The sequence below is a fragment of the Eubalaena glacialis genome, chromosome 1 (assembly GCF_028564815.1).
Source record: "Eubalaena glacialis isolate mEubGla1 chromosome 1, mEubGla1.1.hap2.+ XY, whole genome shotgun sequence".
Lineage (NCBI taxonomy): Eukaryota > Metazoa > Chordata > Mammalia > Artiodactyla > Balaenidae > Eubalaena > Eubalaena glacialis.
The window spans coordinates 83,739,052-83,762,412 of record NC_083716.1 but is presented as its reverse complement, the minus strand read 5'-3'; the positions used below and the strand labels follow the sequence as shown (position 1 = coordinate 83,762,412).

The following is a 23,361-nucleotide window of genomic DNA, read 5'->3' as shown; positions in this document are numbered from 1 at the left end:
CCACATGTACAGTTAGTGTTGAAATGATGCAGAGCACCTCCTATGGCACTGAGATGTCCTCCTTTTCACATTTCTTTGTTAGATTTAGCTCTCCTAGCAGGAGCCAGCGAAGTTTATCTTTTGGTTTAGTATTTAGAATTACGTCTGCTTGTCAGTTCTTCCTCCTCTGGAAGGAATGCTCCAACCAATGAGCTCTCTATTTAGACAAGCTCATGAGAGAGTTAAGTGAAATGAGTTAAAAAGCATTTTCCAGGCATCCAGAGTTTTCACAAAAATCCTTTAATATTTGAATAAAAGAAACTCTTGGTCCTGTATTATATATGTACTGAATACTTCTGCATTGAATCATTTGGTCAGACTCTGGGAACAAAGCAGATTTAACTTACACATTTGTAAGAGATGCAGAGATCATTCCTACACAAATCTTACCAAAAAGAAAAAAAAGAAAGAAAGAAAGAAAAAAAAAAGTTTAAGTCTCTAATCTCTTCAGGTTGTTTCTAAAATGTTGCCAAACCCATGCTGCTACTTTTAACAGAGAGATATCTGAGTTTTTAAGATTCAAGTGTTCTTTTCTTACCAAGAAAAAGTGCATCTATCTGTCAAGCGCATGATCTTATGAGCTTCAGATAGAAAAGTTGCTATGATTTGTGACTGTTTTGGGTTCAGAACGATGCTAGATCAACATGCAAGTTTGATGGAGGTGGGGATAGAAAGGGAGGGCGAGGCTAAGGTGGTTGATAACATTGGGTCCCTCTGGACTTCCTGCAGGAGAAAAGGTTCTGCAGGATGACGAATTCACCTGTGACCTCTTCCGCTTCTTGCAACTGCTTTGTGAGGGACACAACTCAGGTTTGTGAGATCCCAGAACATCGATGGTACCCAGGAATAAGCATTTTGAAGCAATAATAGGAGTCTGTTCCAATTATGCTGCTTCCCTTGGGTCAAGAAACAGTTCTTGAACATTACCTGCTACGTAGGCGCTGGGAAATTTTCTATATTGCATTGCCTCTTTCAAAGTCCTTTGCTAGCCCTTTCACTTAATTCTTTTTTTTTATTTATTTATTTATTTACTTATTTATTTATTTTTGGCTGCATTGGGTCTTCGTTGCTGCGCACGGGCTTTCTCTGGTTGCGATGAGGGCTTTCTCTAGTTGCGGCGAGCGGGGGCTACTCTTTATTGCGGTGCACAGGCATCTCATTGTGGTGGCTTCTCTTGTTGCAGAACACGGGCTCTAGGGTGCGCGGGCTTCAGTAGTTGTGGCTCACGGGCTCTAGCGCACAGGCTCAGTAGTTGTGGCACGCGGGCTCAGTAGTTGTGGCACATGGGCTTAGTTGCTCCGCGGCATGTGGGGTCTTCCCGGACCAGGGCTCGAACCCATGTCCCTTGCATTGGCAGGCGGATTCCTAACCACTGCACCACCAGGGAAGTCCCTCCCTTAATTCTTATTAGTTGTTCTCATGCTAGAGAAGACAGCTGATAGGTGAAGAAAGATGTAGATTAGATAGATAGCTATAGAGACATATGTAGCTCTGTTTCTTTTTTTACCACTTATCTTACTGGGGGAATCTACTTCATTGTGTAACTTTGCATGATGTATTTACATTCATTGTTTATATATCTGGTTCTCCACCAAGCTTGTGTATCTGTGAAGGCAGGAACTTGATCTTGATTTTTGCTTCCCCAGCACTTAACACAGTACTAAGGAATAAGGGATTATGGAATAAATCATTTAATTACTCTGTCCTACAGGATGGAAGTCATTTTCAGTCATTCACATGCCCAGAGCCCTAGAGCTAGGAATCAAGAAACAGGTGTTAGCAACCTCTTAGGCGAAATTTGAATATTGATATTCTGTAAAGCACCTAGATTTGTTTTTGAGCTACTCACTTTTTATGGAAAATATAAATTATTCAATATTAAAACTATCAGATATAACAGTATACGTAGCCATGGTGATTTTGCTGGAGACATCATTTGCTTTTGGAGTTATTCAAAGAACTCATTTTAAATTTTTGAATGCGCTTTAATAACATCTTTTGATCTTACGTAGATTTTCAAAATTATCTGAGAACTCAGACTGGCAATAATACGACTGTCAACATAATCATCTCTACTGTAGACTACCTACTGAGAGTTCAGGTATGTTGCTTTACGTTAGTAACAAATTAAGGGGTTGGTTAGTTGGCAAGATATGGTGGAGTTGTGAAACTGACATGTTGAAATGTGTTTTGATTTATGAGGTCAGAATTTGTAGAGATATTTTGTCTTTGATCACAGTCTTTCTCCAAGTCTTAGGTTGAAACTGCCACTATTGTCTTTGCCTCTGATCCTGTCTCTTACTTTGCTTATTTTCTTTCTATAAGTGGGAATATTTTTTTCCTACAGTTTTTAGCTTGATGGCATTTTAAATTCCTTTTCAATTTGTAAAGCATGAACATGCTCTGTTCCTTCTTCTACGGTTGATAGATAAATAGGAGAATAATATTTGAAACATTACTAAAAATGGGAAAGAAAGGCTTTCAAACTACCTACCATACACTTAAATTTAATAGCCTAAGGTTAGTTCTTTTCAGCTCTCGAAATATTTGCATTAATTTAAAAATTCAGCTTAACACTTCATCACTTAAAAGTATCTTTGATAGTGTAGTAATGTTTTACACGTTACTAGAACCGAATCTGAAGGTGTAGGCCTCTTCAGTAATAAGATTTTATATAACTTTTATTTTCCTCACTTTATTTATAAGGAATTCAGGTGTAGTACTTTTAAAAACTGCAAATTCAAACTCTGTTTCTCCCTTAATCTTTGCATATGTAACACAACACACTTACTTAAAGCTTAATGAGAAAAAAAGCCCATTTTTGAAGCAAATATATCAAGAAGCATTGCTGAAAATATATTTGTGATTTTCAAAATCATGTCTCAAAACCTAAATGGTAGCCCAAATTGTATTATTCATTTAGACAACTAAAGTTCCTTCAAAATATAAGTTAGTGTTGAAAATATCCTGTTTGGAAAGATTGATCTTAGTTAGATGTTTGTTTACAGTTGTTGTCAGTATTTATAAGGAGTCCAGCTAGTTTCTTCAGGGGCAGTTACACAAGCCAGGAACATCCTGGAATTCTCATCAAAGAAATGTTATTGGCTTTGTTGGAGAAAAAGGAGACCAAATGTCTGGAACCCAAAAATATTGTTCTATGATTTGTCTAATTTCTGTGCTCACATAGTAAACATCTAACTGCTCTATGGATAAATATGCATTAATGTTATGAATGTTTGTGAAGTTCAAGGTCATCAGAGACAGAAAGTCATTTTAAAAGCTAAGTTTTCTACTTCTAATCTTCTCTCCAGTTGTTATTTATATCTAGGGAGGATGTCGCCATATTTTATGTTTAGGAAAATCATTGAGAATAGTATTTACCTCGCAGATATTTTTGTTTGCTTCCAATCTGTTATTTAAAATGATTTCCTATTACTGAGTCCAGAACTGGACAGGTCTTTGGTAGCTTCAGATTGTGCCTTAATCCTATCATCTCTCTTTTCTAGGAATCAATCAGTGACTTCTATTGGTATTACTCTGGGAAAGATGTCATTGATGAACAAGGACAAAGGAATTTCTCCAAAGCGATTCAAGTAGCAAAGCAAGTCTTTAACACGCTTACAGAGTATATTCAGGTAAACCTTTAAACATTTCTGTTATTTGAAGAAGGAAAGAAAGAGAGAAAAGAGAGTCAACTGGTTAGCATTGAACTCCTTGGGAAAATGCAATATGCCTAAAGTATTTTCCTGCTCTCATCCACATTCTTACTGACCCCTTCCATAGATTCTTAGCCAATTGGCCATTTAAAATACTCACTTGAGATGTGAATTTATATGGAATGAACCTGCTTTACCACTTGGCAGGTTGGGATATCATGAACTCCTTCAAGGCATGAACCATGATGTTGACTGTGTCATACTTCCAGGGTCTGGTATATATATTAAGCACTCAATAAATATTAAGGAAGGAGGGGAGAGAAGAAGTGAAGGAGAGAGGGCAGAGTTGTAAACCACTTTTTATAGTATTCCAGTGAAAATAAGGAAGAAGTTTCATAGAAACTTTATGAAAAAGAAAAGAGCATTTAAAAACTTCATTTTAATACATGTATGTGTGTATTGTTGACTGAAAAAAAAAATTCACAACCTAGGGGTTGAGAATTATGTTTTATTTAGAGGACTTACTGAGGACTTAAGCCCAGGATGCAGCCTCTCAGATAGCTTTGAGGGACTGCTCTGAAGAGGTAAGGGAGGCTATATAGGATATATAGGGTTTTCTGGCAAAAACAAGAAAACAAACAAACAACAACAAAAAAACCCAGGGAGTCCGAACGTCAAAAGATTACTGTTAATTAAAGAAAATCAAACATCTTAAGTTAATGAACTTAGTGCTTTTCTGTTTATGGGAAGATGCAAGAATCTGGGCTCATTGAAATCATTCCTTTGATGTGAACCTTAACTACCTAGGGCCAGTATCCTGCTTTTCTCCATCCTGAGTCCCCTCAGGGTGCACAGTCAGGGGGCACTGCAGTAGCTGATGTCTTGATGGCAGCAACATCCTTTGTTTACTGAAACGGCAGGCAACATTCTTTGTCCACAGTATATATACACACATATATGTGTGTGTGTATATATAAAATTATATAACATGATAATGTATAATATAGGTAAAATTCCAAATTCCATGAATAATACACCTTTTTTTTTTTAACCTTGATTTGCTTTATATTCTTCTTGGGGTAGACGTCTAGTCTTTTTTTTTTTTTTTTTTAATTTATTTATTTATTTATGGCTGTGTTGGGTCTTCGTTTCTGTGCGAGGGCTTTCTCTAGTTGTGGCAAGCGGGGGCCACTCTTCATCGCGGTGCGCGGGCCTCTCACTATCGCGGCCTCTCTTGTTGCGGAGCACAGGCTCCAGACGTGCAGGCTCAGTAATTGTGGCTCACGGGCCCAGCTGCTCTGCGGCGTGTGGGATCCTCCCAGACCAGGGCTCGAACCTGTGTCCCCTGCATTGGCAGGCAGACTCTCAACCACTGCGCCACCAGGGAAGCCCTCTAGACTTCTAGTCTTAACCTACAGATTCTTAAAATATTTTATAAATTTCTGCCTTTTTCAGAAAGCAAAACATTACCATTTTCTAGAAGACTAGTCAGTCATCTTTCCTTTCTATCTTCTGTCTCCATGGCCAATATTACTCTGACTCAGTCACTGTGATTGAAGTGCCATGTGCAAGGATAAAATAGGAAGAAACGTACAGTTTGCTTTGTTAGACTAAACATAATCTTGTGGGGGAAAGAGTTAAGTAAAAATAACAGATTGTACCCCCAGAGTCTAGCATACTTACAGGTGTTTGTAGAATGACTGAGTGAGTGAACTATTCATGGCCAAGTGAAGCCGCCAAGGCTGAGTGGTGCAGAGGAAAGATGGCAGAATGGCCATTCCTCACCTCCTCCAGGCTCACTCTCTCCTCTGTATTCGTACCTTGGAAGGATCTCACTTTTTCTCTTGTCTCCATGGGCAGGGCAGAGGATCCTTATTTCAGTATTTAAAAATGGAAAAGCCACACTTGATAATGCTAATAACTTTTCTTTAGTTCAAATACAAGCAAAGTTTTAAACCCAGTTCAGTCCACTCATGTTCCTTTTTCCTCATCTTCCTTGGCTTCCATTATTACCTTAATATACTCATCGGTGTCTAGAAAGAGAGCAATACAACGTTTGGTGTGAACTGTCCTGATTAAGTAATAAGATTGATTGATGAAATTAGCAAGCCAGTGAATTTTATAGAAACAGGAAAATGGCTTCTATATAACATAAAACGTAAATTCCTTTCAGCCAAGAGTAGACATTTCTTGGTTCCTAAAGTAAGTGAGAGTCCTAAATTTATGTAAAACTAGAAGCATCCATTGACCTTTCACTAAAAGGTCAAAATCATTTATTCTAACTTGTTTATATAACACAGAACATTCTAAATGAACAGTCAAGGAATAATAGGTAAAGTAGCAAGGCTTATTATGGCCTGTTCATTTTTTAACTTCTCAATACTCCTTGTTTATTTGACATTTTTATATAATTTAATCAACTCTCAAATTATATATATATATACTTTTTTTTTTTTTTGGCCACACTGCACGGCTTGTGGGATCTTGGTTCCCAGACCAGGGATCGAACCCCGGCACTGAGCAGTGAAAGTGCCGAGTCCTAACCACTGGACCACCAGGGAATTCCCTAAAAATATATTTTAATAAAAATTTATTTTGGAATAATTTTAGATATACAGAAAAATTGCAAAGACAGTACAGAGAGTTTCCATATATGATTCACCCAGCTTTCCCAGCTTTTGGCATTTTAAGTAACCATGATACATTTGTCAAAACTAAGAAATTAACATCAGCACCATTCTATAACCTAAATTACAGACTTTATTCCGATTTTACCAGTTTTTTCATTAATGTCCTTGTTCTGTTCCAGGAGCCAACCCAGGGCACCCCATTGCCTTTAGTGAAACATATTTTGAAGATATTTGCCTTAGCATCATGTTTATTGATTATTGTTGATACTGTGAATAAAAGCTCATCGTTTCCTTCATGCTTACTTTGGGCTGGCTTTTAGTTGACAGCACTGCATGTTGCTTTTGGACTCCAATTTTTGCTAACTGTCGAAAATTATGCAAGGGGGGGAAATCCAAAACCATCAAAATAAACATAATCTTCTGTAAGATTTCAACTCCAGTTTTCATAAGGGGGGAAGAAGAACTGCCTGAGAAGGAGGACATTATATTGTCCAAGTGCCTGGAGTTAAGACCACAGGGTGAGTCGTGAGAAGAGAGAAAGCTGTATTTGTCGTTCCACGAGAAGGTCAACCTGAAAGTAACTGCCTTCTGGCAGTTAGCCAGGGTGTCTGTTTGTTTTTTAATTTATTTTATGGAAGTATAATTGACGTACAATGTTGTGTTAATTTCTGCTGTACAACACAGTGATTCAGTTATACGTATATACACATTCTTTTTCAGATTCTTTTCCATTATGGTTTATCACAGGTTATTGAATATAGGTCCCTGTGCTAGACAGTAGGACCTTGGTGTCTATCCATTCTCTGTGTAATAGTAGCAAGGGTTTTATATGTTACAGGCACTGAATAGATCAGGAGAAATAGGCCTGCGAGGTGGCAGGCAAGACAGATGCTCCATTCAGGCAGTGAACAGTTCTCAGAAGTCGATGGTCTGAGGCTGAGCAAGTCCTGGAAAGTACCTTCTGTGTGTTTCAGGTTTACAAGGAAAACTAGGAACTTGGGCCTCTGGTTTGCAGCTCTGTCGCCTAAGGTTTGCAAAACAACTCTTGGTCACCTAGGGGTTTCAGAAGATCTTAGTCCTTTCTAATATAATATTTTAACATTTGGTTAAAACCTTAAATACCAGATGAAGAAAATGTTTGTTTCTTCAGGAAAAATCAAGTTTATTTTCTTCGAAATGGCCTTCTAGTGTCCACCTAATGCCCTCCTGCACTTTTCCACCCTCCCCAGTGTTAGCACACGGGGCACATTGCCGAGGCTGGACCACAGTGGAGTCCTGAAGATCCGTTGCTTTGACCCAGAGTTATTTTAACAGCCAGACAGGACTAAGGTACACTGTAAAATCAGTTTGGCCTGGTACGTTGAATGGGCTCAGTGTACTAACCTCGAAGTTAAAAGAGCTGACCCCTCCCCGCTGTCTCTTCAGCCTTGCTCTGTGGCCCGCTTCTTCATCCCTCTTTGAATGGATCTTGTGCACTGGCCACTCTCAGATAAATAAAATTCCTTCAGTCACTTTGTCACCAGGATTGTCTCACTGCAGTCATCGTATGGTGGCACCATCACTTAGCTCTTATCCAATTTAAAAATCCCCCTCACCCTTGGGCCTGATTTTGTGCCGGAAAGGCCTTGGGGTAGAGGGCAAGACGTAAGATCTGGGCTTCTCCACCGTCTCTCCACAGGGTCGTCTGCTCTTCCTCTTTCCCCTCCTGCTGGTCTCAGGCTTCCTCCGGGTTGGAATTGTGCGCAGGAGGAAGGATTAGGGAGGGGAGGTCTCCCTCCGGCACGTGGAATTCAGGGCTGCACGGTGGAGCCTGCCCTCTGGAGTGGCGTATTGTATTCTTTCTCTAATGAGGGGGCTTGGCCCTCTTACTGCTTCCCTGGAAATAACCTCTTTTCCCACCCAGCTTCGAATTATTCCACAGACTCTGTGCATCTGGGGGTCCCCGTCCACCTTGGAATCACATTAGCCTTTCAGACAGTTTTGTCGGCAAGATTTCCAAGTCCTGCTGGACAAGATAGCTCCCTCCCGAGTACCCAACTTAAGGAACCTTCTGTTGTCACTTTCCGTCTTCACAGTCCCTACTGCGGGACTGTGTGCTACCCAAGCTCAGGATGCAGGAGCCGAGCGCTCCTGACGGCTCTCTTGACCCCTCCTCTCTCCACGGTGTAAAGGGAAGCGGGCAGCCCTCTCCTCTCCTGTGGCAGCAGGGGTGGAGGCTGGGAGGCCCGGCACCTGCAGAGCTCTTTCCAAAGTCTTTCCCTTTTCGGCTCCAGCGCCTTTAGATCTTTGAGGTAGAAAGATCTACTTAGTTTCCTTTCGCAGGTACTGAATCGAGCACCTTGCTTTTGGAATACTGAGATACTTGGCACTTAACTGTCTTTGTTACTGAACTAAACTTAGGTCTGCCCACCCTCGTGCGGTAAAGTCAATCTACTGACACCCGGTGGTGGTGAAGGGAAGTGCAGTGTTTATTGCATGGCGCCAAGCAAGGAGTCCAGGGAGCCTAGTGCTTAAAAGGCCCGAACTCCCTGCAGGCTTTCAGGGGAAGGTTTATAAAGACAGGGGGAGGGAGAGGGCTTGTGGGGTGTGTGATCAGCTCGTGGACATTCTTCTGACTGGTTGGTGGTGAGGTAATTGGAAGTCAGCATCATCGACCTTCTGATTCCAGCCAGTCTGGGGTCTGCATGCTTGTGGACAGCCTGCAGTTCACTTCTTCCACCTGGTGGGCATTTCAGTATCTGCCAAACAGCTCAAAGGACATGGCTCAGAATATTATCTATAGACCTTGAGAAGAAACTAAAGGTCCGTGACTTGGTTTAATGGCTAAAGTATTATTTTGTCTTGCTTGACTGTTTTCCTTTCTTTCTGCATTTGTTCACTTCTTTGATTAAATGTATTCTTTGACTAAAGGTTTTCTACAGACAAAAGGAAGGCAGAGGACATGGGTGGGCATCTATTCTGGGAAGGCCTCATAGGGTCCCACTCGGTTACATCTTTTATCCTCAGCTGTAGGGCCTCAAGTGTAGCTTGATAAAGGACAGAGTTCCATGTCGACATCTTTTCAGTATCTTCAATGCAGTCCTCTCTTCCAGTCACTTGTCTCCAGACTAAAATCTGAAACATTTTAATGTGCTCTCCAACTTAAACTTATTCTGAGCCATTTGTCTAATGAGTGAATGAGTTGGAAGTTAAGAACTGTGTTGTATATATTTTTTTCTTTTGAAATATAATCCCTATTATTTCTTTTCCTGGTTGATGTGGGTGTGGTTTCAAAACTTAGTGATTGTAGAATTTCCCCTTGGGAAGTAAGAATAGAAGTTGTCTCCATCCAAACAGTCTCCGCTACAACACTCACTCTAGTGTCGCATAAAGATCACTTCTGAAGTGAAAGCTAAGAGAGCAAAGTTAGGTTCTAATTGTCTTGGATTCTGGGTTCATAAAGTTAATGACTAAGTATTAATCTTTAAAAATCTCAATGGTTGTATGATTGGTAACCAGGATACCGTTGTACAATGAAGCGCTGAAGAGGATATTTTGTCCTCTCTATGAGTGCTTTATCCAGGTTACTATTTAACAATAAGAAGTAAGTACCTCTCATATAAAGCATAATCTCAAATTCTTTCCACACAGGTTGTCACTTCTGATGATCTGACTTAGCTAAAATAACTTAGCTAAGATCTCCTCTAAATAGAAGAAACCCAAGTCAGACAAAAATGAAATAATTCACCATTTTTTCCCCAGTGTTTTAGTATTCATACAGAAACAGAACATGAAAATCCTTGAGAAACTGTTTTGGGGATTTAAACATTTCAAGGAAGAATATGTTTATCTCCTAAGAGTGCTATACCATTACCATCACTGTATATCTTTTGTCTTGGGTTCCTGTCTTTTCAGATAACATGCTGGTGATAAGATATGTCAACACTAAGTTAACTTTGTCCCTATTATTGTAAAGTTTATGTTGGCAATTAAATTATCAGGAATGATTGTTGTTTGTCTGTTTCTGCCCCAGGGTCCTTGCACTGGCAACCAGCAGAGTTTGGCTCACAGCAGGCTCTGGGATGCGGTGGTGGGTTTTCTTCATGTATTTGCCCACATGCAGATGAAGCTGTCTCAGGTGAAGTCACTGTCTTGCACCATCCTAAATGACACACTGGAGACCGTGATCACTGGCAAATTAAACATGCTCTCCTTTGTCTGAATATTATCTTTCTTAGACGACTTCTTTATACATCTTTTACTCTACATTCAAAAAAAACAAACCTTTTTTTAAAAATAAAAGACTTTTATACAAGCTGAGAATAGGTGGAAGCCATCATTCAATTTTGAAAACAAAAGGTATTGAGGAATTGACTATAATGGAGAAATAAAAGATAGTCTCCAAACACTGTACATTTTACAGTCCTTTGTAGACCTACTTCTCGATGATTACTCACTGGAATTTTCGTCCTCCCTACAGATAATTGGAAGAGGATTTGTAATCTGTTCCAAATCCCTCGTTAAGGGGAGACAATTTTCTTATAGGGTCATAAACAAGCAGCTGTTCTCAAAAGATGGCACTCACCCATTAACAGGACATTTTACTTTGTGAAAGTCAAAGAGAAAAAAATTAGCTATGCAGATAGGCAAATAAAGAAGAAACAGATTTTCCACCATGCTTTAATGTTCATTCGGGAGCATATCTTGAAAACATCAGAATGCTGTTTTCTCACTCGTGTATTGCATTTGGAGCTCAGAGTTACACGAACAAAAAAACTCTTAATATAAATCTTGAATAAATATGTCCCTGTGATGCAGTGAATTTTGATGGGCTCTCCTGAGGCTGACATGTCTGTTGGGGTGTGGGTATCTGCCAGGTGTCAGGTAGAGGAGAGAATGCTAGACTCAAAGTCAAATGACTCCAGTCCAACTCCCACGATTTCATTCACGTGTCCCATCTCTCTTCCTTGAGTCTCCTTTCCTCCAGCAAAGTGAGGATACTCACATCTGCCCTCTGGCCTACAAGCAGGAAGATATCTTGGTCAAAGATAAAGCCAGGCACTGGTTAAAGTGGCAAGGACAGATTTAGTCAGTGATAACTGTTACTGTAGGGAAAAGAACCTAGTGTGAGCTGAACTCAACTTGGACTTGTACAGAAGTGATAAGTGTTTTAAAGGGAGAGGTGGGTAGCAGGGTTCAGTAGAGTTAGGGAAGAGGAAAATTACAAAGGGTTGTTCAGTGTAAATGAGACTGGGCCAGCTGAATATTAAAGTCAGGATTCTACCCTCCCACAGAGCCTGGGAGACAGGTTCTACTATCGTCAGGTGTTGACTGGAACAAACAGAAAATTTTTCTGGCAGTCTTGAGTTTTCTCAGGCAGACACTCTAAGGGGGGCTGGGGTCATCCTAGGGATGCAGCCTTGAGCTGTTAGAAACTATGGTGGTGTTTTGTTCAAGTCTTTATAGACCAAGATTAAAGCCTAGTTGGGAAGAGGGCCCAGAGGAGCTGGCTAGTTTGGTCAAGGAGAGAATCTTTGTCAGTATCTAGTTATTGGTAATCAACCAAGTAAGGAAATATCATGATGCTTTCAACTAATTGCTAATGACATTTTAGCAAGTAAAGGAAATCAACATGAACCAAGTTTATACATTCACAGGAGAGTTCCGATTCGGATGTATTGCCATCATTTTATGACCATCTGATGGTGCTACGTAGCAGTTGTTCAGTTTGTAGACCTAGTCAAGGTAACAACTATTTAGGAAGAAAAAGTCTCATCCTTCCAGCAGTGTTGAAATTTGGCTTCCTATGTAGCAAAATTCATATGAATAAAATGATACCTTGTATTTTTTTTAAAAAAAAAGAAAGAGGGGTATAGTTTTAAATAAGAAAATCTGATGATTCATGAGGTCGTAATGTAAATATAAGCACATTCCATATTTCTAGGCACTGAATCTAAGCATAGTGATGTTTGGACACAACATATCTATGTAAAATAATTTTTTTTCATGGTGAAAAATGAAAAACAAAAAAAACCCCAGAAAATTTTAACGAGAGAAATATCTGAGAACTTGATAAAATTGGTAAATAAGATATTTTGTGCATTATTAATACGGGTAATACTTGTGTACATTTTTGCCTAGATTTGTGTAGGATAAGTTTATCTCTTATCACTGTTATGCCTGTGTTTTCCAGAATATGTTAATTTTTACAAAATATATAGCATCTTGGTGTAGTAAGTTAGAAAGAAGAAAAGACAAGTCCAGTCTTTACTCAAGTAAAAGAAAGATACCCAATGTTCAGAAGCACCTGAGTCTTGCCTACCTGGCCCCAGGGGTTCCACCACTGCTTTAGTTCTGTACTCTTGTTAGATTTATTCATTGTCCTTACAGATACTTTAATAAACATGAGTTGGAATCAACAGTAAATACTCTTTAATTCTTAAGTGTGTATTTTTAATAAGCTGCAGACTTATATTTGGCCTCCCTTTAGCTCTATATTGCTGTAAAGTGTCTACTATCGGTAGATCCGTACTCTTTTTGTGAGAATAAGTATGACATTCTTGCTGCATAGGTTTCCCATATTATCTCAAACGCAGTATGTTAATTCTTTCAGGATTCCAGTCAAATTGAGCTGCTAAAAGAATTGATGGATCTTCAGAAGGACATGGTGGTCATGTTGCTGTCCATGTTGGAAGGTAGTTTTGATTTATATCTTCTCAAGTCCCCTTTAATCTTTTATTTTAAGGCTTCCATACATGGAATCCTTTGGGAGTCAGCATGCCGCAAAGGATAAAATATCAACACTGAGATGGGACAGATACCTCAGATTTATTGCTGGCTTGATTACTCTTTTTCCAAGTTTGTTTTTAAAAAAAGAGAAATCCTGCCCATCTCAGTTTGCAAAACTATGGAATGAAATCACTAGTACTTCATTCGTAGTGATATTTTTCATTTCATAGTGATACCCCAGACAGTATGCTCTTCCGACAGAATACCTAAAGAAGGTTTCATTTGTTTATCATCTTGTTTGTTTGTAACCAGTGGGGATTACAGATGTTTGGATACACTCCAACTGTGTAAATCGCTGCTTTGAGCTGACTGCCTTGTGACTCTGATGGGTTCTTCAAATTCTGCAGGAGGAGAAGGCTCGGGAGAGGCCCCAGCCCACCAAGTCTAGCGGCAGCCTAATGCTCCCGCCACATGCCTCTCTCTCGGGTTTTCATTCTCTCTCTTTTCTCTTTTCAACTTACTTTCCTTTGCTACTGCATTTCTTTTCTGTCTCAGACAGTAAACGTAGTAGGTAAGAGCTTGGGTTCTGAGATCCGCCACCAGCGCCCGCATCCCACTTTCCCACGCAGGCAGCGTGACCCTGACGCAAGTTACGTCTCCATTTTTCACCTTCCTCCTCTGTGAAATGGGGCTCATGATAGGCTGATGCAAGCATTCAGTGCAATCATGTGAATACGACCAAAGCAAATAAAAAATGTTTGCTATCATGTTCCCTATCCTTTTTTTTCTTAAATCCTTCCTAATTCCTCTCTCTGTTTCTTAGTCCGCCCTGCACTGCACAACTATACTTTGACTAATTAAGGCAGTAGGCACACCTTGCGCTAGGACTTCAGCGATGCAGCATTTGCTTGAAACCCTTAGTTGGCAGCCACTTTATACCCTTTGAGCACAGGATCCTTTTCCCATGACCTCAATTCAAGTTTTAGTCTAAATAATAATAACACCACAACCATAATAACTGCAACAGGAACTGCAGGAATGACAACTTAAAATGAACCTCGTTTAATATGCCAGCTGCTGGTTTAAGTACTTTTTCATTCTAATATCAGGTTTATGAATTGCATAGTAATATTATCACTATTTTGCAAATGAGGAAACTGAGCGCAGAGAGGCTAAGAAGTCTGCCCAGGTAGCTCAGGTAACAGATGGTGGGACCTGGATTCAAATCCCCATAGCATGGCTCCTGAGCCTGTGCTCTTAACCCCGGTGTTTAATGATTCGCAAATGCACTCAACAGACCCTTCACCATGCATCTTTTTCCTGATGCACGTCTTCGTGTTACATATCAAGCTCTGTCCATGTAATAAAAGCATTCAATGACTATACCTTAGGATAACATCTCATTTCCTCAGGCTTATCCATAATCTGCCATTTTCTAATTATAAACATTCTGGACCATGAAGAAATGCAGGGAGATCTATTACATTTTAAATCAGAAAGAACATCTAATTTGCTCTCAGCAGATCTGTTTAAAATCCAGGCCTTAGCCCTCAATAATCATGTCACGGCCGGCACATTAATTTAACCTTGCCAAACCTCAGTTTTCTCAATAGTAAAATCAGAATTAATAAAAAGTACCTGCCTCACAGACATATGAACATTAAATCAGGTAACGTTTACGAGCAGTGACATTTCAACCCAAAAGGTCTGTGCAAACACTCATTTTTATTATTAATATGAGACTGTATTTCATTTTCTGGCTTTAGGGTAATATAAATGTTTGCCCTATTTTTTTTTTTTAATCCTAAAACACAATTAGAGGAAAAAAATGTCAGCTTTTCTTCACATATTGTTTTACGTGCGTTAGTCTAATTACTTTGTAAATATGCTTTTGCTTGTGTTCATGTAATCACTCTTTGAAACTGGAGTTTACAAGTAATTACTCATCTTTTCCTCCTTACGTTGGAAGATAAACGAGCTATCTTTCATTTGGATGTCATATAAGATTTATATTGTTATTTTCTCTAGAGACACTGGTTTTTTTTTTAGACATTTTAAGATATTTATTATTTACCTGCACAAATTAGTGACAACTTATACAAGTGGACCAGTTTACAATTAATTCACAGTAACGTACACTAGCTTCTATCCGGCTTAGACACCGGTTTTATTGGGAATGTTCATTTTGAGCCAATGCATTTCTTTACCCCCAGGCAATGTGGTTAATGGCACCATCGGCAAACAGATGGTTGATATGCTCGTGGAATCTTCCAACAACGTGGAGATGATTCTCAAATTTTTTGACATGTTCTTAAAACTCAAGGACTTGACGTCCTCTGATACCTTTAAAGAGTATGACCCCGACGGTAAGGGAGTCATTTCCAAGAGGGACTTCCACAAAGCGATGGAGAGCCATAAGCACTACAGCCAATCCGAGACTGAATTTCTCCTGTCCTGCGCAGAGACCGATGAAAACGAAACCCTAGACTACGAGGAATTTGTCAAACGGTTCCACGAGCCCGCCAAGGACATCGGCTTCAACGTGGCAGTGCTTCTGACAAACCTTTCTGAACACATGCCCAACGACACCCGGCTGCAGACCTTCCTGGAATTGGCCGAGAGCGTCCTGAATTACTTCCAGCCCTTTCTGGGCCGCATCGAGATCATGGGCAGCGCCAAGCGCATCGAGAGGGTTTACTTTGAAATCAGTGAGTCCAGCCGAACCCAGTGGGAGAAGCCCCAGGTCAAGGAGTCCAAAAGGCAATTTATATTTGATGTGGTCAACGAAGGGGGAGAAAAAGAGAAGATGGAACTCTTCGTGAACTTCTGTGAGGACACCATATTTGAGATGCAGCTGGCCGCTCAGATCTCAGAGTCGGATTTGAACGAGAGGTCGGCGAATAAAGAGGAGAGTGAGAAGGAGAAGCCAGAGGAGCAGGGGCCGAGGATGGGTTTCTTTTCCATCACGACGGTCAAGTCGGCCCTGTTTGCCCTCAGGTATAATATCTTGACCCTTATGCGGATGCTCAGCTTAAAGAGCCTGAAGAAGCAGATGAAGAAGGTGAAGAAGATGACGGTGAAGGACATGGTCACGGCCTTCTTTACGTCCTACTGGGGGGTTTTTATGAGCCTCCTGCACTTCGTGGCGAGCGTTTTCAGAGGCTTCTCCCGCATCGTCGGCAGCCTCCTGCTGGGAGGAAGCCTGGTGGAAGGTGCGAAGAAGATCAAGGTGGCGGAGCTCTTGGCCAACATGCCAGACCCCACGCAGGACGAGGTTCGAGGAGACGGGGAGGACGGGGAGAGGAAAGCCGTGGAAGGCGCCCTGCCCAACGAAGATCTGACGGACCTAAAGGAACTGACGGAGGAGAGTGACCTGCTTTCCGACATCTTTGGCTTGGACCTGAAGCGAGAAGGCGGGCAGTACAAACTGATTCCTCATAATCCCAACGCTGGCCTGAGCGACCTCATGAGCAACCCCGTCCCTATCCCCGAGGTGCAAGAAAAGTTCCAGGTAACTTTCCTCCAATCACAGCAGCTCTCTGGACTTCAGGTGGGCACGATAAGTGAACTTGACATCAGCTGTCTCGCTAGTGCCAGAGTGGTTTTCGGTACGTGACTTGACTTGCCAAAGAGGAATGGCTTTTTAGTTAGGCGGAGCTAGCCTTTTGTGAAGGTTCCTTATAAATTATTAAGTTAAACTATGAAAGTACGAGCTGAAGTATTCATCCTCCTGACATTAGGCAATTGAACGATCATCACTCCACCCACAAATATCTTATGAGGATTGATTGGCCAGGTGTCTGACACCACTGGGTATCATAGCAAATTAAAAGAAATGTAAGATGTGCTCACTGCTTTCAAGTTGCCTTAAAGAGCTTATTAGAAAGATAAAAGACTCATGAAAAAATTAGAGAATTATTAAGTGGTAAGTAGCATAGGCAGCAGACAGTAGAGGTTACCTGTGTTGAGAAAATGGAAACCTCAGTCTGGCTTGGAGTAGTTAGATGAGACTTAAGCAGTGGGACTTAAGTTGGTGTTGGAGGATGAGTAGGATTTGAGTAGGTGACTGAGGGAAAGAAGGTCGTTGTGAAATAAGAAAAGTGGGAAGGAGCTCGGAAAGTTGGTACCTACTGCTGGCCTGGTAGGTAAGTGCGGGGAAGGGGGAAATGCGTGGACCAGTAGAAGAAAGGACACACGTGGCAGTTTTATCTCCATAGAGACAGGAGGGTATCATTTATAGGTTACAGTTTGACACAGGGTCACGGGGCTCCCTAAACTCATTCAAAAGTGATGTGTAACCCTGCTTCTCTTTTCCCCATTGACTCATCCAAGGAACAGAAGGCAAAAGAAGAAGAAAAGGAAGAAAAAGAAGAAAGCAAATCCGAACCTGAGAAAGCCGAGTAGGTGTAGTTTCTGTATCCTTTCCTTTGTTTTCGTGTCTTTCACTCGTCCTCTCTCTTCAGGGGATGCAGTGGAGACTCTCAGGCTGCAGGATGACATCTGTCATCTCAGTGGAGAGCCTCAGCCCATGGGCAGGGATAAGCGTAGACCACCCCCCCACCCTGGGGGCCACTCCCGCCTCTTTCTTGTGCCGTGAGGATTCTGTTTGTGTGTTCCTCTCTCAGCAGAAAAGACTTCAGTGATTCCATGCGAAGCTCTCTGCAAGATGACTGACTGCTGTAGTTCTCTGTTTAAAATCGAGCATCTATTCTGTCCTTGTAAAGAAGGGAGGGGACAAACGTTCTGAATGCCGTGGCACAGAATTCTTGGGGCATGGTGGTCCTCAACGCACAGTCCTAGGGCCACCTGCGTAAAAACCACCTGGAGAGTCTGTTAAAGACACAGATTCTTGGGCCCCAGCACAGATTTTGAATCAGCAGGTCTGGGACCCAGGAAACTTCATTTTCAGCAATATTCCTGGTGCTATGGAGCACAGTTATAAATGCAACAATGAGAAATAAAGAGCTGGCTGTGAAGCAATGAAAATGTATAATTTCCTCATAACACTGGCTTTCTGTTAATAATTGAAACCTACATCTTTCCCCAAGTTTACATAGTTTTATATGCACATTTTTAACAATTGGGGAAATCAAATTTTTAAGTGCCTGTAGTGCACCTGTAGCGTTCTCATGTAGCATTTTATTTTTCTCCTCTATTCTGTTACTTCCTTTGGCCTGTTTTCATTGTCTGTTCTGTTTTTTCTTCTTTATTTTTTTTGGAATAGCAAACGTTTATTTAGAATTGTGTTAATTTAGTTATAGCTATAAAATTAAAATAACATTAAATGATATAACTCAGAAATAGTTCTTATTTCTAATGTTATATTTCATGGAAAACAGTTTTATTCAACTTTTTCACATGCCTACTTGCCATCACTTGAGTCACCTTTTGAATAACTTAACACTTTTTTCAGGGAAAATCATTTTTATTTCCAAGTTATTTGAGATAGAAAATTTTAAAGAGTTTTGTTATTAGAAATTTTCAAACACACACGAAAGAAAGAATGTCATAATGCACCCCGTATACCCATCACCAAGTTTTAATAATTATTAACATTTTGCTAATTTTGTTTCATCTAGGTTTTCTCCTGCCTACCCTCCCTACCATATACACACACACATATTTTCGGGCCTCCTGTACGACAAGTTGTTTTAAAGAAAATACTAGACACCATGTCATTTCACCCATAAATATCTTGTATACATTTCTAATTGCTAAGGACTTTAAAAAAACCATAATTATCATGCCATTATTTATACTGAACAAAATTTGCAATTATTCTTTAGTACCGTCTAATACCCGCTAAATATTTAAGCTTCTTTAGTTGTCTGAAAAATGTATATTTACAGTTGGTTTGTTTGAATTAGGCTTCAAACAAGGGCCACTGTTGTCTGTTTTGTACAGTCAGCACTATTCATTGTCATAGACCTTGAACTGTTGAGTCAGTTGTAAAAATGGCCACATAAGTGACTATTATAGTGAAATGCAGACAGATGTAACAGGGCATGACAGTCATTTCAATGCCAACTCTTTAATGTTAAAATAATGTTTGACCTCATATGAGTTAAGTATGGGTTATGTTATGTGGGTTACATACATGTGACTACACATATACATAAATATACTTCCATGAAGGCTTGGTATTTTGCACCTAGTGGGGTTTAGGTGTCAAATTTCAGTGCTTCTAATTTCATTATTGTCTGCAAAATTAATGTATTGACATCCTTTATATATGTGAACAACCAAATGCGTACGCCTCTGATTTTAAATCCTAGTGGCTTGAACATTGAAATAAGAATTTAAAAATAAGGTATGTTGAAAAGTCACAGCCAAAAAAAGTCTCCACTGTTATTCTTTCATTTAAATATTTTACTCTGCACTTGGAAAGGAATATGCTAGGTATAGATACAAAGATACTTGAAGCCTGTAAAATGTCCTATAGATTTGAACTTCACAGAAATTATCCATCTGTAGGGGGCTATGATAAGCAAGAAATCCTACCCCTAATTCTAAAGTTCTGAATATCATAATTCATTGGAAGAGATATCAGTTATTAAAACTGATACTATGATTTAAATATTTGTTCGTTTGTATATTTTGGCACAAAACCTGTTCATTTCTTTAGTTTATGGATGGCTTATTTTTCATTCATTTGTGTTCGTAGGGGAGAAGATGGAGAAAAAGAAGAAAAAGCCAAAGAAGATAAGGGTAAACAAAAATTGAGGCAGCTCCACACACACAGATATGGAGAGCCAGAAGTTCCTGAGTCAGCATTCTGGAAGAAAATCATAGCCTATCAACAGAAACTTCTAGTAAGATGTTTTAAAGTGAATGTTGTTACTGATATACTGTGAGATCATAATCATCCGGGTACAGTAAATATGCATTGACCTTCACTTGGGTCAGCCCTGCACATATGTTGTATTTGCCCATCTTAGTGTTTATATGTTAAAATGAATGCCTTGGTCCACGGCTCCCTGTCGTCAAACACATAACCTCTGCACACATTCACATGAGGGTCCACTTGATTTAGTGACTGCCAGTGTCTTCCTACAAGGACTTTAGGGCAAGTCAATAAACATAACCCCGGGGCTCCCTCTTTGCAGAACACTATGTAAGGCTCTGCCATACATTATAGCAAAGAATACCTTCTAGGGGACAAGTAATTCATATTGATGTTCCAGAGTGGGGTTAGTCAGTCGTTCTAGAACATCGCCCTTTTGTTAAAATTCCAGTTATAAAAATATTAATGCAGTGAGCCAACTCTCCACTGATAATAAGAAGGTCTATTCCAAATTTTTCTTTAAGTGGAAATAAGTAAATAAATGAAAGAACGAAGAGGGAGAAGACAGTTCTTTATGTAGTGTCCTAAACATTTTGTGGAAATGCTCTCTCAATTAATAAAATATATACTTGTATGTGGAAAACAAAGAAAGGAGATGTAGTTCTCTATTCCTATTCCTACATGATGGAATTGTTAAAAATTTTGTTTGAAAGGCCTCTTATATGTGTATGTATGTATATGTGCATAAATATTATATATAATTTTTTCAAGCAGGAAAAGATTGGGAGATGAATGTCTAGAATAAACCTGTAAGAGGTACTGACCAATAATGTCAGACCTAGAAATTAAGAGCAACGCTCCATAATACGGCCCTTTGAAAGGCAAAATCATACTTAGCCTTTGAGAAAAAAATAGACAAGAAACTCATGTAGTGTAGAACTTCACCTGTAAGGGAAATGGATTGTTCTCAGTGGTGATATATTCTAACTGCTTATGCATAAATGTATATATGACACATTTTTTTAATGTATACAAATATATATTTTAATTAATAGTTTGACCTATATTTTCTTAAACTACCTTGTATGTTACTATATTGTTTAATACAGAGTACACAGAACACAGATGTTTCTGAGGCAACTCTGGATAACCCCTAGTTTGATGTGTTGTCACAGTACGCGTGGCTGCAGGTGTGGTCTGGGCGTGGTGTAGGGTGTGAGGTTGCCCAGGCACTGTTATAAGCTGCAGCGGTCCCCGTGGGTTCCTGAAGAGTACGTGTAACTGCAGTTGAGTAAAGCACATAATTGAGATTTCCTTCCATCCTTCTGTCTCAGAGGTCACAGTTCCTACTTTCCTGCTTCTCTTGCAATATGACTTTCTCTGTTCACCTGTTTGCGTGCACCAGCCTAATCATGACCACACCAGGTGCCACAGGCCCCTCGTGACCCGAGTCTTTGTGACCTCCCAGCTCAGATAACCAGAGTAACTAACTCTGACCTATGACCCAGTCCCACCTTCCACGGAGAACCAAGGTGACTGACCCGGTTTGGATGTGGTGGCCAACTTTCGTCCTATAAATGGTGGCAGAAAAGTCAGGGTCATGTGTGGGGAGATGACACCATCAAAATGGGGTGTGTCCACAGAGAGGGATAACGGACGAGATGTCATTTTGCTATGGCCTTATGATGCTAAAGCTCCTGGCATATCCAGGTAGATACTTTATAGTCATCTCCCACTTAAATATTAAAACAAATTCTTGGTATGCCCCATAACCTTTTTCCTTAAACCCACTTCTCCTCTAAGTGTTTTGTATTTTTTTCCCTCATAGCTCAAAAAATAGAACCAACCATTTACTTGGTTGCTCAGACCCCCAAATCCAGAATTATCATCTCTGAGTCCTCTCTTTCTTTCCTACCTCAGATACAACCCAACAATAATTCTTCTCGGCTCTCTCCTCCAAATATACCCAGAGTCTGCCCAGTTCTTACCACTTCCACAGCCACCACCTGGTCCAAGCCACCACCATCAACATCATCTCTTCCTGCATCCTGCAGTAACTTTCTAACTCATCTCCTGCCTTCCATGCTTGCCTCCAATCTATTTTATACTCAGTAGCTGGAATCATCTTTCAAATCATCTGATTGCATCAGCCCTCTTCAGCTCCTTTAAGAGCTTGCCATCCCATTTAGAATAAAATAATAATTCCAATTATATTAACAAGATTAATGACTAACTTCCCCTGTAGTAACTTACCTAATCCTCATAGCAAACTTATGAGACAGGTTTTGTTGTTATCCCCATTTTACAGGTGAGAAAAGTGAGGCTCCAAGAGTGATTAAGTCTCTTGTCCATATCCCACAGTGAGTCAGTGGTGAGGTCAGGCTTTATACCCAGGCAGTGTGGTCCCAGCGATCAGACAGTGAACCACTGTACTATAAGGGGCAACAGACTTTTTATCAGAGGGCTACAGAACCCTGTCCCCTGCTCACCTCTCTGACCTCATTCCCTCCCACTCTCCCCTCCTCTCACTGCACTACCTCCTCACTATCCGTCAAACACACCAGCATCACCTGGAACTCAGGACCTTTGCCCTCCAAGCTCTTTCTCTGACATCCCCATCCCCAGCTGTTCAGTTGATTGCCGTCCAATGGCATCCAGGCCTCAGCTCAAATGTCACCTCCTAAGATAAACCTTCCCTGACCACCTGTCTGAATAGCACCCCTGTTCCCTAAGTCCTTAACCTGATGGATTTTTCCTCATAACAGTTAACATTCCCTGAAATTACGCTTTTTATCTGTGAATGTGCTTCTTTATTATGTCTCCTCCGTGGTGGTTTACGTCGTAAAGCTTGGTGCTTTACATCGATAGCACCAAGCATGGGACTTGAAACCCAGTGGGCCCTCAACAAATAGTTTTGGGGAAATGCATGAATGCTTTATTTCAGTTGTCTGCAAATTTCAAGTCTCTCGATTCAATGACCTTTTAATAATTTTTTTCACCTGCAGAACTATTTTGCTCGCAACTTTTACAACATGAGAATGTTAGCCTTATTTGTCGCGTTTGCAATCAATTTCATCTTGCTCTTTTATAAGGTATGTACATCTTAGTCTTTTAATAACCAATATGAAAGACTGAATTGAATGTAAAGATTTCACAGATCCACTAGTGAGCACATCAAAACCGATGCTGAAATGTATTTGATGAAAATGAAAACCTGAATCTCAGGCACATTGCTGACTGTCTAGTACAGCAGGGATAGATTTGCTCCTTCACAGTAAGTGAGAAATGCCCCCACTGAAGAATGTTGGATTTGCAGAGGATTTACCCACAATACTCAGAGTCTAATTTGGCTGAATATCTCACTTGTTACTGTATCTGGGTGTGGCATATCTGTATTGTATTAAATTCTTTTGATCACTGAGAAGGCAGCTTAGCCATCTAATTATTTCCTGCATGCACTGGAATCCTCATGTCTGGGTAAATTGGAGGGAATTTTTTAAATGTGTTCATTATTTGTCATTATTTTTTTCTATTGAAGTATAGT

General features: G+C 40.2%; 1 protein-coding gene across 1 annotated transcript in view; it reads left to right on the top strand.

The window, feature by feature from the left end:
* The window catches only part of RYR2 (ryanodine receptor 2), a 537,153-nt gene that overhangs the window by 475,139 nt on the left and 38,653 nt on the right, over window positions 1–23,361 (top strand). Inside the window, exons 85-93 of the mRNA XM_061190410.1 lie at window positions 769–849; window positions 2,052–2,140; window positions 3,546–3,674; window positions 10,338–10,442; window positions 12,918–12,999; window positions 15,247–16,544; window positions 17,366–17,433; window positions 19,698–19,845; window positions 22,823–22,909. Coding sequence (XP_061046393.1) covers window positions 769–849; window positions 2,052–2,140; window positions 3,546–3,674; window positions 10,338–10,442; window positions 12,918–12,999; window positions 15,247–16,544; window positions 17,366–17,433; window positions 19,698–19,845; window positions 22,823–22,909 — 2,087 coding nt within the window. The remainder of the gene's footprint in view (window positions 1–768; window positions 850–2,051; window positions 2,141–3,545; window positions 3,675–10,337; window positions 10,443–12,917; window positions 13,000–15,246; window positions 16,545–17,365; window positions 17,434–19,697; window positions 19,846–22,822; window positions 22,910–23,361) is intronic.